At 30.1% G+C, this 19,515-nt stretch overlaps 1 protein-coding gene across 4 annotated transcripts in view; it reads right to left on the bottom strand.

Annotated features, from left to right (window-relative positions):
- Window positions 1-905: 905 nt before the first annotated feature.
- The window catches only part of Best2 (bestrophin 2), a 196,647-nt gene continuing 178,037 nt past the window's right edge, over window positions 906-19,515 (bottom strand). For 2 of the 4 annotated variants that reach the window (XM_074117797.1, XM_074117796.1), the window contains exons 8-11: window positions 19,257-19,493; window positions 7,158-7,446; window positions 4,735-4,967; window positions 906-3,810 (exon numbers count right to left, since the gene is read on the bottom strand). In XM_074117797.1, coding sequence (XP_073973898.1) covers window positions 3,373-3,810; window positions 4,735-4,967; window positions 7,158-7,446; window positions 19,257-19,493 — 1,197 coding nt within the window. In that variant the 3' untranslated portion in view covers window positions 906-3,372. The remainder of the gene's footprint in view (window positions 3,811-4,734; window positions 4,968-7,157; window positions 7,447-19,256; window positions 19,494-19,515) is intronic. The other 2 variants (XM_074117799.1, XM_074117798.1) reach the window with 1 other exon arrangement.

Raw genomic sequence — 19,515 nt, 5'->3', positions numbered from 1 at the left:
AACTAGGTAAATAAAGTATTGCAGTCATTTCAAGTTATGGATTTCGATTAGGTCCAACCAGGGGACTTATTAACAGATTTTCTAATTTTTAGAAAATTTCTTGCAAATGCTCCGGTTAATATTATTATTTTAAAAATAAATATCAGTTTAAATGAGAAATTTTGTCGTATTAAAAACGTTTATTTGAAACATTTTTTATATGAAAATTCTATCGTATAGTCTTTGCTATAAGTAGCACTTGAGTACGGTTAAACATGATACCTTTTTTGAGGTTTCTATCAAAAAATTCTAATTCCTCTAGTCTTTACTTTACTTTCTCTTACTATACTATAATTAGAGAAGATACTATCATGCAGATTTCGATTTTAAGTTGATGGTTTCTTAAGTTGAAAACAAATCGTATGTATTTCTGGTAAAACCTAAAGAACCATATCGATTTAATAAAGTTGCCTTTTCGGCTAGCTGATTTTGTTGAAAAGCTTACTATCATGTTCCTCGCTGCCGCCTAAATCAAACAAATTAAATACTGAGATCTTCCTCTTTTTTTTTACAAAAATTATACACATCCAGATATTCAGATTCATTTTGTAAAAACCACTCTGTACTCAGCGGACCTCAAAATATGTAGTTCCGGTCAAAACACTAAATTTAAAAAAATGCGTAATATAATACTAATATATATTCTGAATTATATTATAATTCTATTATTATATATAAGTAAAGTAATGCCAATTTTTTCAGGCAAGCTTCAAGTCCAAATAGCAATTTCTATAATAATATAAACATATATAAATATATTTATATATTACTATACAATCCATCCTACGGGAATGTAAGGGAATGTCAACCAAGGGCTTCCCAGTCTTTAGTTAGGGATGAACAAAATCCAAAAACAAAAATAAGAATTAAATGAAAGTATTTGATTCCTTTTATTTCAGATATTACCTAACTAAAATAAAATATTTACAACTGGATCAAAATATCTATCATAATTGCGAACATAAATATTACAAATATATATTTATGTCTATTTTGTAGTAAAAGAGCAAAAAATCAACAAATTACAAATTATTTCAAATAATCAGTGCACATTTTTTTTTCGAAAATAATTGCATACGCATTTTATGAATGGAGATAGGGAAAATATTTCTTCCACATCAAAACAAATAGGAGTCATTCATTCATCATTCTAAAGTACAATTATTTTTTTTTCTAAATCAAGTACACGATTGTCTATCACAAGATAATTCCGTTTGGAATTAACAAAAATAATGCTAACTAAAACTTAGAATGAACAATTAAGGGGAGGGAAGAATTTCAGTATAACTTTTTTATATGTGCATAGCCACAAGCTAGTTTATGAAAATAATTTTTATATTTTATATTTACAATCTTAGAGAAATATAGATTAAAAAATTAAAGGTTTTTGGGAGGAGTGATATAATAATAAAATTAAATAAAAAGACAAAACTAAATTAAGCGGCCATTCCTGCTAATAAACTCATTCACAGATGGCACATCATTTACATTTGGGCACAGCCATTCTCTGCCAATTAAATACACATTGCTTCCTTATTTGCTAAAGAAGAACTATAATTACAATATTTTGTCATAAATACCTATAAACTTCGATGAATACTACTATCAAGTTACCTATTTTTTTTTTTTTTTTTTTTTTAAATCCATAATTATTAGAAAACGGATCAAATTTTATCATAAAAATACTATTTTAAGAATTATATTTTAATATTTAGACATTTAATAATAGTTTAAAAAGAAAAAAATACAAGTAAAGGCTAACTTCTAAGAGAAAAAAACACTAATACTAAAAATAAGATAAGCACGCAATAAATTTGTCAATAAATAATCACTTTTTTCCTTAAACAAAAGAACAAAATTAAAAATGGTACATGTTATAATTTGTTTTTTTGGATCATGCAAACACAGTTCCTCGAACAAAGCAATTATTGTAGGCATTCAATAAAACGGATTCAAAATAATAAAGTAAGACAAGATAGAAGCACAATAATTAGTCGCATTTTGTCCTTTATTTCGATCATTTTTTCATAATTATTAACCATTAGTCAACAATAACGAGTTCACATAAACCAAATAGTCCATATATAACATATAGAAATTGTTTTCAATACATACAAAACTTTTCACTTATTTTTGTCACGATTTGATTTATTATTTTTTTATAATACTATATTATTATTATTTTTAAAGAATAAAATATAATTAGTATTAGTTTTGAACATTAAATTGTACAAATTCTTTATGTTTTGTAAAAAAAAAAAAAATACATAAAATAAAAAATTGTTCCTACAAAACATATATTTAATTTAAATATGAGTATTAACATTATGAAATATTAATCCTAATAAATACCAACATTTGAAATTCGTATTAATATTAAATGTTTGCGATTGCTATAACTAAAGCACGCTCACTATGGAGAAAATTTTTAAACGCAAAAAATTCTCGACTTTATTCTAAATATTCACTTAATGTATAATTACAATAGAATTATTTCTGTCAAAAAACAACTGAAGAATTATTATTTTCTATTAAACAGTAAAATATTTTAAACAATATAATTAAATAAAAAAAAAAGAAAAAAGCCAAATATACAGTCTTTATAATAGATTAAAAAAAAACTATACACAAAAAAATGACATTTTATCTTTTTTTATATGGTGTTATGTTGTTATTTGTAGAAAATTAATAAAAAGTTTTTTTTTTGTGATGCTAATGTTCATAGCATTTATATGCTATAATTAAAACATTTTGAAATTAATTTTAAAACAAAAATGCCACAATCTCTAGCATGCGCACTCCCAATATTTTAAATTTATAACTGTCAAAATACAAAACCAAAAGTTTATTTGTATTTTTCCAATTAACAATGTTATTATAATCACAGTCTTAAGCAACACATAAACTAAATCCCGAACGCATGCATCCACTTGGCAATTTTTCGCAGTTTTGTAATAATTTTGTTTCTAGATTTTATGCCTGTACTTTACAACAAAAAATCATTTTAAAAAAATTATTAAATCATTAAAAACAAAAAATTATTTAATTGAATACTCAAGATCAAAAATAAATGATATGAATGTCTCTAGGAAGCTATTTGTATCATCTAAGAAAATTTTTTTTTAATATATTATTAATACAAATAACTGGAACGTTTTCATTATTTCAAGTTAGCAATAAATAATGGTTGAATTTTTAAACTTAAAAACTGATGATACTAATATACTATTTTTTCTGCTAAGATGAAAAGAAATAAAAACGAAGGACCCCCCCTTATGTTTAATACTAAAATTTATTTATTCAATTAAAAATCAAAAAACGCCCCACAATTAATTACACATACACTTCTGATCTTCTGTGTTGTGATGCAATGCTAGTTTTACGTGATCTATCCGGATCATCATTGCTTAGGGTAGAACCAGACGAAGAACCACAGGCGGAATCACCTCGATCTTCTGTTAGTTCGGTAATCTTCACGTTACTATTCAAAACTCCTAGGACACCTCCTCCACCGTTACTGCAGAAACTACCTTGTCCAGATTCAGCAGTTGTTGTGGTGATTGTTGGACTTAAACCGACAACAATTGGTTGTTGCATTGTGGTCAATGCAACTGGATTAACTGTCACAGCTAATGGTTGCCCAATAACTCCGGATATACCGGCTGATGTCAATGTTGGAGGAAGTACTGCTTGTGCTAGTGCAGCTGTACTACCTGAAGATGTTACCGACGATTGATTGTCCATTTCTTGTATTGTTGATAATGTCACCACCTGAAACCACAAATTCTTTTAGATTAAGTATGTTTGGTAATATTTGGGTAGTTTAGTCTAGCAGAAATTGAAATAGAAGCAAAATATCCTAAAGTAAATGGGAGAGGTGCTGTTTCTATCAATCATTATTTTACTGTAGATTGATCACCTCTCAGATGTCAACTAAACACTTCAAAATAAACGCACAAAATTGGTTATATAAAATTATTGATAACTGCTAATAATTTATTAGCAATTAAACGTTTAGTTGAAATCAAAAGACTTCTCGGTGATTACAGATTTCAACACACTAAATTCCAGTCACAATGCGTTAATTTGAAGAGTTAGTAATAAAATCAAATTTCTAGTTTCAGCCCTCTTGCAAATCACGTTAATTCTGTCAAGAAGGAAAATATTTTTTTACAAGTCGATCGGAATTTAAAAAATCAGCCTTACATTAAATTATAAGAGTGGCAAGTCAGTAATAGCACTTTAGAAGTGAGTCTAATCAGCTTTTCTCTCAGAATCTTCCTTAATCGAATTTTCATAGAAAAATGTTTACAATAAAAGTTATAGATTATAGCAAATAGTTGACCAACTGCAAAACAAGTTGTAGAGCCACCGCAAAGAAAATAAAATATATTGATAGAATAAAGTGGTAGTTCCGAATGACCTCTTCTGATGAAATGTAAGAATAAATGTTGTTCTCCAAGGCTTGTTTCCCGGAATCTATTTACACTTACATCGGTGATGATGTGGAGCATTTTTTTTTTCTCTCAAATGAAAGCTCGGAAATATTGATGCTAAAAATGATGATGTTAATGCTGCCGATGGCGTAACATCAGCAAACTCTGCTTTGGAGTCGTAATAAGTTAATAACATTTACTAATTATACTACAGAAAATCTCTTATTGTGAATTTTCATACAACAAAAATATAATTTACCTGTAGCACTGCATTAGATGGATATTCTGCAGGTACAAAGGTGTTTGGCGCTATAACATTATTCTGGGTTACTGTCCCATTCGCCACATTATTATTGTTAATGTTATTGTTATTATGCGGAAAAACCAGCTTATTCTCCTTATCATTGACCTCCTTTGTCACGTCCGGTGTGGGAATCCTGGGTCTATTTTTCAGGTTTGCTGGAATGGATGATACATTTAGTTTGGCAGGACCTAAAATTTAAATCCAACTCTTTTATTAATTTACTTACCTTCTTTAACTTTAAAATTAAAAAATATTTAAAAGAAGAAACAAATTTTTGATTGTTTTCTTTGAAAAACATTTTTTTTCATAAGAAAACATTGTCAACAACAAGTTTGGCAAAATGTAAGTGATATGAATGCAAGCAACATACTATAAACTTTAGAAATGTTAATTAATCAAATGGTTAATAAAATTAAAAAAAGCTAAAAGCTTGCAACAAATACCTCCTTGAATAAAGTAATTATTAACATAAAAAATCAAATAAGGTGAATCAAAACATAAGCTACAAGAAGTAAAATGTCTATGTAAAAAAAAATTAAACATTTGAAGTATTAGTTTTTGTTGGGTTTCTGAAATAGGGTCCTCTAATCAGAAGAGGTTGCACTAAAGCCACAAATGGACCTTCGTGTCCTTTGATTATGGCTTCCTCTAAGAAAAAAGACTAGCAGAAGAATAAAGGAGTTAAGAATAATTTAAAAATTTACATAAAAAATAAAATAATTTTCGATTTAGTTTGTCTGTAAACTGTACGAGACAATTATTTCATCATAACTTGGGCCGAACTCCATAGCAAACAAATATAAAATTGACAATCTTCGAATCACTCCTAACATCAATATGGACCTACAAAGCGGAACTGAGGGGATCTGCCATAACATCTAATATCCAGAGAGTACAGTCCGTCCAATACAAAGTCCTTACAGATATTATCACTGGTTCTTTATATGTTTCAAATAAGACCCTTCATAAAGACCTTAAAATACCTTTTATTTCCGAATTAATTTGATTAAATTTCTTTACCTTCCACACTAATCCATCGGGACATCCTAATCCTGTAGTTCAAACCCACTCATCTACTTCCCATCCCAATAACCCACTACGCCGCTTAAAAAGGAGATAGGCTTGTGATCTATTGATGTGATCAAGCCAAATTCGAATTTATTGCTGAGGTTTCTTATCACGCCTCATCTCTAGAATGAGGCTGTTAGGTACATTGTATATTCTGAACATTCAATTTGCAAGATCTATATCTTTTGTACAGAATACAATTTAAAAGCCAAATAAATCATTACAACAATTAATTTCTATGATTATTCGGGATTTTAAAAAACATTGGAAGAGACCTTCAAAGTCCTTGTGAAATTAGTGTTCAAGGCTTGCAATGTAAATCAAATTATCTTTGATTTATTCCTAAGACCAGTAGTAGAATTGTGAGAAAAAACGAATGCTAAGTGTGAAACAATTAAAATTGAAACGGAATTACTGAGTTTTATGTTTTTAATTTTTATTTTTTCAAAGTTATGAAAAGATTATCAGTGGAAGTGATGCTTTATTTGGAAGTTTATTTTATCAAGTTTTTGGAGGTGAATCCTTTTCGGATTCCAATAGCAAAATTTTGAAATGTTAAGGGTTATTAAGTAATATTGAAGTAAATATTATTGAAGTAATATTGAAATATTGAAGTAAAAGATACATTTGTTTACTCTGAAAGAATAGTTCAGACTTTGATTATTGATTGGAATAGGGCTGACGGCTTTTTATGTAGTGTTTTCCAGTTCATGATGTCTCAGTTTTTACATAAAAATTGTTTTTATTCTTCTATGTAGCGAGAGTTATACTTGGGGTAAAGGGCATTTAAGTTAGTAAACTGTTAGGAGGAAGATTTTTTTTTCTAGGATTTTATTGTTACTTACAAAGGTAAGCGATTGATATACCAGAGGTTTTTTTTGAGTAAATGAGTTTATATATTCTGAGCATTGTCAACATATCGAAAGTTTTTCAAAAAATAACGTTGATAGAATGGTGGTTAAAAAAATTTAAGCGATACTATTTTTCGTTTGAGTCTCCTTTCTCGGACCATTACCTGGTTAAAAATTATCTTCAGTTTTCGCACTCTCATTCCCTCTCTATTTCTATGATGTCAACTGTAAATCAAAAACTCTTGAAGATGAGCTAATTATCTACAATATTACGGAGGACCTAGCTAACATGACCATCTTCGGTTCGTTAGATGACAGAATTGTTCTTACTATACCTGCTCTTAAGAATTCACTCACAATGAATTCATTATGCAATTATTCCAACATTTCCCTAAATATATTATTGCCATACTTGAAATGCCAACACTTTATTTTATATTATTCATATTATAAACCAACCTCTGCCTCTTCTGGTTGATTTCCTGCCAATCAATCTATCATAAATCGACATCTTGTGTTGAGCATGATGTGGGTTGTGAATTGGTTGGTTGCTGGCAGCTCCTGGTAATTGCCCACCAATGCCAACTGAGACCACAGCATCTGGGCTTGAGTACACTGAATTATGACGTGTTCTGCCACCAAATAAACCAGAACTGTAGGTGGATGATGATCTGATTGATCCCATTCTCTGCCATTGACGTTGTAACCAATTTTTCTTTCTCTCCACTAGTGGCGTATCCACACTTTCCTGCGAACAAGATTATTACCTCATAATTTTGTCTTTTCTTTTTTAATTTAAAAATATTCTGAATTTGTTAAATTATTACAATTTTTTCATAAAATCAATAAAATTTCTGTGTTTCAGTATGAGTAGTGCAGTATATCTTTCTTTGGCTAGATGTTGCATGAAGGGTATGTCCAGATCGGTGAGTAGTGTCAGGTTTGTGGGGTACCAACTAATTGTGCAGGTATTTTAGATTAAAATGCCTGTGTGTTTGTCTGAGCCCCACAGGTTTAGTCCATGGCCAGATAGGTTTGATTACAGAGTTATATATTTAGTCTTTTTAGTTCTGTCGGCAGTTCTTCGTTCAAGTTGCTCGTAAATAATGTTGACCCGTTTTGTCATGGATTGTCTATTGTGTGGGGTTGTACGTGAGTCGTTTGTCTATGAATAGCGCACCAGGTCTGTGCATGGAAGAGGATTGCTGTTGAAGAAAACAGGAGGACAGAAACCCTGCCGCCGGACGTATTTGCATTTTATGAGCATTCAGTTTAAGTTTTTATTTTATTCATTTGTTTAGCTTTTATTATTTTCTCCATTGTTCTATGATATGAAGGTTATGTCTGTAATATGTGGGAAGCTGATGAAGGTTTGATACTTCTCGCAAGTAGCTGTGTCATCGGCATATGTCCAAAGTAGAGTGGATGGGATTGTAGGTATAAACCCACTGTATACAGAACTCGTCTTAAGTATATTTTCCAGCGGTACTCCTGCCGCCAGTTTTTACTAGAATTCAATTTACTTACTACATTCTTAAACCGAACAGAATAACAGTAGATGAATGGAAACGGATATAATACCGCTGCTAGTGTAGATGAGGAAGTAATGTTTGCAGACTAATTATATAATCTGGGCATCATCTTTTTTATTTTAATGTAAGTATGTAAAATTTTAGTGAAAATATTGTGCATCATCATGTTAAACTATTGTAATAATCTATAATAAAAATAAATACATTAATAAAAAAGGTATTTTCTAAATACACGTTTTTGTTTGCAGGTAACATGTCACATTTTATGTGACAAGCCGAACATTTATAAAAACTAAAAGTAAATAAAGTGAAATTTTAAAAATGTAATTTACACAGAAATGGTAAATTAAGATTTTTTTTTTTTTAATATATATATAGATCTTGAGATTATTTCAAAAAAGAAAAAGTGACAAAAATGACTAACAAAACAACTTTCAATTTCTTGATTACTAAGTAACCTTATTGAAGAACAAAAGGATTAGTTTTCTCTCTCTAATGATGGTAAAACATGAAAGTGGATTAGGCGCTTTGATAACATATGAACTTTCTATCATTAGTTACAATCTATCAATATTTTTGTCATTGGTATTAAATTCCACGTATTAGTTTGTAAAATAAATATAGATTTTTATTAGTCAACATTCAGTAAATAAAGTGTTTCCAAACTAATCTACAATTCAACTTATCCGTTCCTTTATTCAAATTATTTATTCTTCAAGAATATTTAAAGAGAGGGAGTGTCATTCTAGAGTAAAAATTTGCAATAAAATGAGTTGTAGCCCAAATAAATTGGGTTGCTAGAACCAATATCAGCACATATTGAATAGAATGATGTATTTTGAAAAGAAATAAGAACAAATTGTAAATCTGTAAAAACTCTGTAGCCAGAGGGAGGTGTCTCTTTTACAAGAAGAATAAAATCAAGGTTTCGAGCCCGGGTTCTCTGCGTGGAAGTCCATTGCAATGACAAAGCAGCTAGTTCTTTCCCTAATAACCATTGTTGCTTTTTCCATCCTATTCTGTAAACTCAACATAAAATTAATTGAGTCCAAAGAAATATAAAATTAAAAATAGGAGAGGAAAAGAGGTAGAAATGGAAGTACGGCAAGAGATAACCAGGAGATGATTGTAGCACATTCAATTAATTCCGTTTATAGGCAGGGTTGTGGGACGTACGACCAGCGGATATAAAAACAGTAGCTAGAATATAAGGAGGCGCCGTCTCAACACAGTCTGGGGCAGGTTTGTCTGGAGCTGGCTGAGGTTAAGGAGGCCAGAGGACCTCCTCAGTAGACTAGTTACGCCACTCCTCACCGCAGTATAACGGAGCCTACCGTGTTTGTTTTTTTATTTCACTTAATGGATGCAAACAATCACGGTTATCGCGTTTTACAATGCAGAAGAAAAACAATCAAAAACTCACTACTGTATCTTATGTAGGTACTTAATAAACCATCTGTAAATGGTGAAGTAGAAATAGAACAAAAATAAGAGCAGTCCAATGGGCGCAATTTTTTAATAAAAGTCTCAATTATTGAGAGCTATGTTTAAAGTGGCCACGCGTATTACAAAATTTCTAAATCATCTATTACTAATACCGGATCTAGTTGCTAATTTTAGAGAATCAAAATATTATTCAAAATAGGAATGTTCAGCACTCTAACAGACTGATCTAGCCAGAAATCAATAGGCTCCCGATTGGGCCTTATCCCAAGGGCTTGGACACAGAAGTCCTTCCTTGCCACTTCTTCATCTGGCTATTTAATGAGGTGTCCTGGCCAACTCAGTCTTAGTTTCCTTTTTCCTAAACAACATGAATGTACTGCTTCAAGTTTATGTCTACTTCGCCAAGGAGTTATTTCTTTCCAAATAGATCCAAAGAGTTACTTTAAAATCTCCTCCCTCGATTGCAGACCTCTCTTTTGAACAATCCCGATTAAGTTGTTAATTTAAATTTAAACAACGTGTCTCAGTTTAAATTGATGGAACTAGTCCGCTAATGATTCAGGTCTGATCAATGTTCAGAAAGAGAAAGAGAAATCAGGAATGCGGAATATTCACTTAACCAATTCTGAATACTATTTCCTTTTGTTGAATTAGCATATTTCTCTCAACCAAACAACGAAATGAATACAAAATTTAAACTAAAGAAGACTTGATTAATGATTAATGAATGATTAAATCTCATTCTATTTTTAATTCCAAGTGGAAGAGTTATCCCCCACGCCATACTTCTGACTTGAGGAACCAGGACACATTAAGATCTGCGTTCGCTCTCCATAGAGAAGCTATCTTTAATACGGCAATGAATCTTAGTTTTTATCCCTTAAAGGAGTATTCGGGTTGCACCATGCCGGAAACCAACCTTCAGCACAACTTGCATCCTGACGATGCATTAAACTCGAGAAAAGAGGATTTCTTTTTTTAAAATGATCCTTGTAGTTTCAGTTGCAGATTTTACAAGATCCACGTTGGCAATTTCTTCCCTAGCTGCACTAGGGATAGAACACTGGGAACTATCATCTAAACTTCATTCTACATCCTCGTGCTAATGGAGTATAAACTTTGTAGCCAAAATAAGTTCAACTAACTGGAAGAGAATTCCCATACCGGCATTTTTTTATTTTCTACAATTTTTGTTTTTAGTTTGTTTCTGTTTGTCCAATTTGAACTTGGATATGAGGTTCGTCAGACCGGTTACTTTGATTTGAAACCTTTTGTTTACTTCATGTATGATTAAAAAGCCAAAGCCAACATCTTCTAGAGCATATTGCTAGCTTAAAGAACTTTAATTAGCAAAGTACAGTGGCAGAAAGTTGAATGTTGAACGTTACTCTTTTTTACATTGTTTTAGGAGAAGCTTATTTGATTTTTCGTTTTATTTTTTTATTGATATTACAGTATAGGGTAAATTAAAAAATAAACTATTAAAGTGTTGCTGCGCACTATTTCATAATTATTTAATGAAAATTCTTTAAAAATAATTTGTAAACTCAATTTAATTTGACTTTGAATTCCCATTATAACTATCACTAAATTTAGAAAATTAAAACATTATTCCATTTGAACAGCAAAAAAACAAATAAAATAGTTCAACACTTCTGCCAATGAATTTATTAGCTCTAACCTTCACGGGGCAAGGCTGTTTATTCTTTTCTTTTTATAATATTTTGTGCGCTAATTCAATTCTTCTTTATTTTTTGAACTTCTTCTTAAAAAAGAAAATAAAAGTAATATCCAAGAAATAGTTTACTAAAAAAAAAGATTAATTAATAAAAAACTTATTGGGAAAACAAAACACTAAAATTTTTAAGAACTATGAAAGAGTATTTAATAAAATTTAATTATTTAGCATAAATTATGTTTGATTTTCTAATTTTGTTTAGTTTTCCTCTTCCGTACCAACCAACAAATCTGACAAAAATAAGAAATAACTTAAATGACTTATATAAACTTAAGACTTTCCCAAAAGCAAACTTATGGTTTTCTAACTGTCCAGTTTTTCTTTCAACTTGGAAATTCATTTTGCTTTTTGTTTTCTAAAAGAACACAAACTATTGTATTTTATTGGCACATCTTGATCAAGAAATGTTGACATCACATTCAAGAAAAGTGGTAGAATTACTTTGCTCATCAACCAGATCACGAGGTACCAAGCGTTAGTATGTTAAATGGTGGGAAGATAGAAAATATTAGTATTATAAATATGATGTTCTATGCATCGAATATTATGAGGAAAAATATTTTTTTTTTAAGTTCGACCTGGGCGGTGCCAGAAATTTTAGGAATTAAAATGTGATAAATTTCAGTAGACGAAAATTGGGGGAAAGGCAATGGCCAATGTAATCAGAAAGCAAACAATTTAAAAAAAAAGAAAAAGCTAACTAAAACAACCACAAACAAACGATAAATGAAAACAAATAATGTCTAAATGAATACAAAAATAAAAGAAAAATAAATAACACAAAACAGAACAATATCATTACCTTTCACCTCCCAAATCAAACTTAATATCACTTAATTTAAACTTTCCAACTTTAATAATAATTTTAAAAACTCCAACCTTGGCAATAATTAGCAGATACATTAATAACTAAAAATAGAATTACTGTTTGGCTCATGATAATAAAAATTTTGGTGAAATCTTCTCATTAGAGATAAATTTGTTTCTTAACATAGAATAACAGTGGGTAACGAGAGGGAGGAGCTATTGCAGCGATAGTTTTTGCTTCGAAAAGGAATGTTATTATTTTAGTAGTGGATAGATTGCTCTAGTATAATTTTCAAGTGGAGAAAAGATGCAATTAATTTTTTGTATTTCATATCGTTATTTAACTAAGAAATTACGATTTTATGAAAATTAGAAAGAAAAAAGTGAAATTTACTGGTGCACAATCTTTTCCTTTTCTAAATAAATTAATTACGTCTAAAATTATCTGATAAGATTTGAAATAGAACTCATTATTAACTATAGTAGTTTTACCATTTGTTACTGTTTCTTCTACATAAACGATGGTCCAGTTAAATCTTTCTTTTTTGATTCTGAAAGATTAAATACCAGAGAAGAATGTAGTTCTACTTCTATCCTGAACTCAAGGTTCATTGATCGAATATCAGACTTAACTCGCCGTACATTGTTACACTGAGGTATAATATACAATTTATGGTTCAAAATTTCTCGCAAGTTGAGTAAACTTCTCGCCACTAATATCTGAAGTGAATAATTCATGAGTTATTTAACGAGAATTCTCAACGTTTTCTTTGAACTTTAAAGTAGATCTAGAAAAACTAAAAATCTTTTATGAGGAAACTTAAAGGTCCCAAAAAAACTGTTTATAAAATCATTAACGATAAACAGAATTTCAAGTGAAACCGGACGGACTTTATCTGAGAAGATTGTGTATCAAGGAGGCTTATACTGCCGATCGAATTCAGGATTTCAGCATGAGTTCTTACTAATATTACAAAGGGGTAAAATAGGATATTTCAGTGAAATGGCACTTTAGAGGGAAGTCTATGCGGCCCCTTCCCAGAACTGACCGTTTCTGGAATTCGATGGAGCAAAATGCCGAAAAAACTTCCAGCAGAGTATTTTAGGCCCAAAGCTAATTATTAGCTCTTCCAAATTAGCACTTAAACCACATATAGAATTTGATCTGTCTATGATTTTAAATTTTTGAGATCTGATAACTCTTCTCGGCATCTTGGGTCAAGACAAAAGATAGCGATAGTAGGCTTTAAATATGAAAGAAAGTTGCTGGGGAAGAAAAGAAATGGTTCTGCAAATGAAGAAGGCCAATAGACAAATCTGTGGCGATTGTACGCCATAACGAAGACAAAATAACATCTATAGAGAAAGACTGACTGAGGAAGCTAGAATGTGAGGAAAGGATAGTGAAAGAGAGGATCCATGTAATACGACAGCCCAGAAGAGTGTAGACTGTAGTAAAGGTCGATTGGAGTAAGAAATGAAGTACAACTTCGATGAAGGGTCTATAGTTTAAACAGACTCTAAACCGTTAGCAATACTTTATCCGCGGTTAAAATTGGTATTTAGTTATTATGCAGAAATAATGCGATAAATTTAGTATTATTTCTTTACAGCTTGTTCTTTAAGTTCTACAAAATCATAATATTGCCGCAAAGTAAACTTATTAAAGTAAGTAAACAAAAACTTCTTCATTTATGAATGAAATTGTGAATTAAAACTGAATTAATGAAATTTTAAATAAAATACTTAAGCGCTAGATAACGGTCTACCGTTCGTAAAAATAGTTCCGTTATCTTGTTTTTTTTTTTCGTTTGTTTTTAATTATTATGGATTCGGACTACCGGTTGAAAGATTATTTAGATACACGTTACAGACTGTCGAGTGCATTGTGTAATATGTGGTATAATATTTGTTTTAGCACTCTCTCTTTCTCTCTCTGGATAAGGGGCCACTTTATCTCCTTTTTTTCTAAATGGTCTACCGTAATTTCTGTCCATTAATGACATTAAACCTTGTCCTTGTATTCAAAGTCAAGGACTTTTTGAATTATTTTAAAACTTCTGGTTCAATTTTTGAGTCAAAAACAATTTAAGGATGATAATGACTTGTGACTGATTCAATACTTTTCTCTACCTTAAATACAGTAGAAACGGAAGTTCGCAAGGATGCAGTTAGGCTCATCTTTAAAATGGTTCCATACATTGTACGTTTCTACCACCAGTACATTTACGGATTGTGACTATCAAATGTCCGCCAAAATTATGAGTAACCTTTGGCTTTTATTATCATTTTCTAACTTAAGGCGCGTAAACATCTGATGTCTTTGGCATTCGGAGCCTTTTCCAGTGCAATACCGGCCATATTTATTTATTTATTCTGTTTTAACCAGAGACAGGTGTACAGAAGAAGTTGCATAAACAAAACAATTACTAAAAGATACAAATTAAACACAACTTAAACGAAAAATAATTATAAAATATAAATCACAAAATGTAAAAAATAATCGTACTAAATAAAAGATAAACTTCTAAATTAAATTATAACTTAAATATGTAACAATACCTTATAACTTACTTTAGTCGTTAAGCAAGGATGAGCGCAGCATTACTACATTTATGATAAAATTGTAAATATTAAGGCACTCAGATTTTGATAAAGGTGATAGTAAATTAAACAGTTTTACCTCTCTGCTAACAGTGGCTGGGATAGATAATTGGGGTAGATATTTTAATTTAATGCATTCTAAATCGGACAGGTAAGAAATAAATGAAATAATATTAAAATAAAAATAAAATGACAAAAAAGAAACTGTAACTAATAATAGAGCTATTAACCGAAAAATAATTCCATTCTTTGAAATCCAATAGTTTAAATAAATACATATATGATATATGTCCACCGCACTCCCGTCCAGCTAACTAACTATTATCCGGTTTATAACCCTCAATGTATTATTCCATCCAAATAAACTTACATACTGACGAAGGAATGTAAAATAACCATTACCATGGCGACCTTGAAGGAGTTACTTAGCGCGCAAAGGTTACTGCAGATAATAATGATAATAGTTCGAGATTATGTTAAATCTCCACTGCAGTAAAAAAATCATAATGCAGACAATTTAAATTCAGCTTTTACTTTACTTTAGGTACATATATTTAAACTTTTACGATTATTGTTAATATAAGTAATTTAGGTCAATAATTGTAAGCATTCATGTTTTATATGCAACAAGTTGATTTAGATACGTCTTCTTTTTTTTTTTACGACGATCCTGTAATTTGTGTTTACAAGAATACTTTTCCTGTAAACTTTGACTGATTCCTTAAGCTGTAAGTTTACAAAAGTAAGTTCAAGTCAAATTTTAGTAGTAGGGGATCCATATCCATGAGTTACAGAAAGTATGATTCTAACTTCGGCTTTTATTATTATTATTATTATTTTATTATTATAACTGAATAGACATCCATCTGTTTATTGGGCGCATTATCAGTATCTCCTAATCGAAAAAACTACAGCCAGTTCAAAATATGAATGTTACTTCTAATAAGATAAAAAGATTTCATAAAAATCCTACTAACCAGAAAGCAACTTTAAAGATTCCTTTTATTTCTAATTTTTTTAATTTTTTTCCGAAAAATAGGCCACTTATTTTCTCTAAATATATTGAATTTTCCTTTTTCTTTAGCTTATAGCTAAAATTCAAATTTAGCAGCTCGTCTGCAGGCGCTGCAATAATAAGATTAAGCTAGGAATGTATTTAGTTATAGTTCAACTTGGATAAGTATGTAAAAATGCAGCACATATGTGAATTGCGGGTTTAGCATAACTGTTATTTGAACAATATAAAGTTCTAACTTCTTGGTGCGCCCCCAATAGATTTTTAAATTTTGATGTGATAGATTTAGATCTTTGCTATTTTTTTTTGTAAAAGTGAACTTCGAAAGAAAAATTATTCCACAATACGAATAGTAACTTAAATTCTAAATGTTAACTCCCAGGGGCACTCATTGAGAATAGTTAATTTCAACGTTAATTAATTGTAATAGAGTTTATCTTGATATCAATTAGTTCAATAATACATTATACAATGTAATTAAACAGTGGACAATATTGGCGTTGTTTAAGAATGTTACAATGTAAGTAGTTTGCTGGCAAATTTGCTCTGTGAAATAGGACACGATAAGATTTTAAATAGAGTGAAATTTTGCAAAAAAGCTACTCTCCTTTTCGTACTCCTCTATCGGTTAATTGCATCGTTTAAATGACATACATGATGTGCATTTTAAATTATCAAATAAAGAAAGACGAAATGCCAGACACAGTAAAGAGACAAAAGTGAAATATCAAAAGTGAGATATCATGGTATAAAACAAAGTAATATATAAATAAGTAGTTATAGTAAATGTATCACTAAATCATAGTGAGAATTATGTTTTACAAGAAATGCAATTTCTAAGTCGAGCTAATATGACGTGCAAGCACCCATGAAATACAATTTCATTCTAGGATCACAATTTGCAGAGAACCATGTAGTTTTCAATTTAATACCTCTCCCACTAGCTTTTGCTTTCAAGACAAATAGTATTTATTATCTTTTCAGGTTTTTAGCAAAACCTTCAATTGCCAGATTATAGACCAGATCTAGCGGGCTTGTATGTTTTCCAAGCCTGCTGTGCCCATTAAACAGAATAAACACTACCTTTGATGATGGAACAGTCTTGGAATTTTGAAGAAGAGAAGATTGAAGGAACCAAATCAGCTGGAAGAAGTTCAAAAGGTAACCCATTTCCGCAGATAGTGGAAATATCATTAGTTTTTAGAGTAAACGCAGTCTCATTCCACATTCAAATGACTCTTTCTATAAATTAATTGTGTCTTTTTGTTCAATGAAAGAAACTAGACATTCTAAACATTATTAAAATTTAAAAACCTTAAAAAATTTGTAAAATATAACTTCTGGTACTGTTTGATTTTACATTTCCATAAATTTAAATTTATCTAAACAAGAGGATGTTCTACCCTACACAAAATTTAAATACTTGTTTTTTAATACAAATATTTGCGAAGTTATTTATCATCAACAAAACATATTTTCGCCCTTTGAACTACAACTCTAAATGTCATCTGGTTTTATGTAAATAGTTATAATTAAAATATTTGGCAAAAAGAGTTTCATAAATAAGATAAAAACTTGATTGAAAAATAAATAACAATTCGTTAGTTTAGTGAGTTTTTTCACTTCATTGAATAAAGTAGACTGTCTCAAATCCTGGAATGTTTGAAACAAGCTTTCATCGCCTTTTAAATACGATGTAATTTCTTTATAACACTTCACAAGGTTATTGATTTGTTCTCTATTGTAAATCATTGATCAATGCTATTTATAATAAATACACCTAACCAATTGTATTGGCTAATCTAAGAATAGAAACCTATTTATGTTCACGTTTTCGGATTTTATTCCATCGCTAACGATAGGAGACCCTAAGTATAGTTCTTGTAATTTTAGAAAATAGTTCTAATAATTGTTACAATCAATTATTGATTGTTTGAGTTATATTATTTTATTACAATATATTTATCTTATTTTACACGTATTTGCGAAGATTTAGGAGCATGAGGATTCAAGGCTTTCTGTGGGTTTAGAATGGAAACGGAATCCTATTCTAATACTAGAGTTAGATTTGGAAATCCTTCGGTAGATCTGCAAAGCCCTTTTAGAAGAGGGTTTCAAAGCATCTATTTCAATTTAGAACATTTGACACGATCGCAATAGTTCAATTTTACTAGGATCAAGAGAAATTTAGTCACATCACAAAGGATGGTTTACAAAACAAGATAACAGCAAACTAGCATGATGTAGTATTCTTTCCAGGTAAGATTTGTTTAAACATAGATAAGCTTAACCTGTGTAAGTGACTTATTATTAAAAACAGATAAAAATTCTTCGCAATACCATCCTTATTTTTCCATGGTTATAATTGAAAGGGATTATATTTTTGAAGCAGCACAATAATTTTGCTGATTATGCAATAAAGTTATCAGTATTTAAGAAAGATAATTTCAGAACACTTTATTTTATGACTTGAATTAATCTTCAACAAACGTACTTATATATGTATATAAATGTATGGGAACAATAGAAAAGTGATTGCATAATATTATATGCAACTTTAATGCAAGCAATGAAGAATAATATACTTCTAACTTTTGTGCTGAATTTTGTTATTAGTTTTTTTTTTATAAACAATTCTAAATCAAGTGCCAGATGTGACGATTTAAAGTTGTGTTTAAACTTGTGATGAGCTCAACAGAAATATTTCTGTGATTTATGAAATAATTAATCATTTTTCCTAAAGCTTTAAACCATTTTTAAAATATCTTTGCCAATTTGCAAAACAATCTCAAAACTCAGCATTAACACAATGTACAATACTCGTGTATATTGAGTTAATGAACATAATCGAATTTTGATATACTAATTTTCATGTAGAAAAAGCTGTTAGAATATCTCTCTTTAGACTGTTTCATCCGCTACTTAAAGCTATGATGGGTTTCTCAGTAGTCTCCAGCTTAGGGAATTGTTCACTTCTGTTTCCCAATACAATAAAGGTGGGTCGTCAAAAAATTGCACACGAAAAAGCGTAAAGTTGAGAAAAAAAAAAAAAACAACTTTGACAATTCAAGAGAGTGGTCTTTACTTAATATTAAAATAACAGGAAATGATGTTCTCTAAAATCGATTGTCTTGCAAATCTAGTCTCTAGTGGATTTTGTATGTTCGCCTAAAGTTATTTATACTTCGATTACTTACTTAGGAGAAAGAAACTAAGGTCACGCTGGCACGAATCAAACTTAGAGGGCTTTTCGCATGAATTTAGTAATGTACGTTCACTAAATGAATTCTTAAATTTTACAAAATTCATTAGAAACGTTGTAATGGCAATTACATTGATCATAGAGTCTCCAAAAAACAAAAATAACAAAAACGACTAAAATAACTGTTAACTAACGAAATAAAATAATTACTTACATAATCAGCATAAGTATCGTCAGGTATAACGGATTTCCTGTGATGTGTTAGATTGGCATACAAAGCTTCTGATTGTTTTACTTTATAAAATTCGGCCGATCCTTTGGGCTCATGTTTGCGATAATGTTCAGAAGCTACAGTATATGGTAAATCTCTTGGCACCACTTCATCCCAATATTGGTCCTTTAACAGTTCAGGATGTTCCTCATGCATTTCGTCCACAATCATGTAAGCAGCCTGGAAAAGAAATACAACTCTT

This window comes from Rhodnius prolixus, unplaced genomic scaffold (assembly GCF_049639745.1).
Source record: "Rhodnius prolixus isolate KJV_2025 unplaced genomic scaffold, Rpr scaffold_2, whole genome shotgun sequence".
Lineage (NCBI taxonomy): Eukaryota > Metazoa > Arthropoda > Insecta > Hemiptera > Reduviidae > Rhodnius > Rhodnius prolixus.
This window is presented reverse-complemented; position numbering and strand designations above follow the sequence as displayed.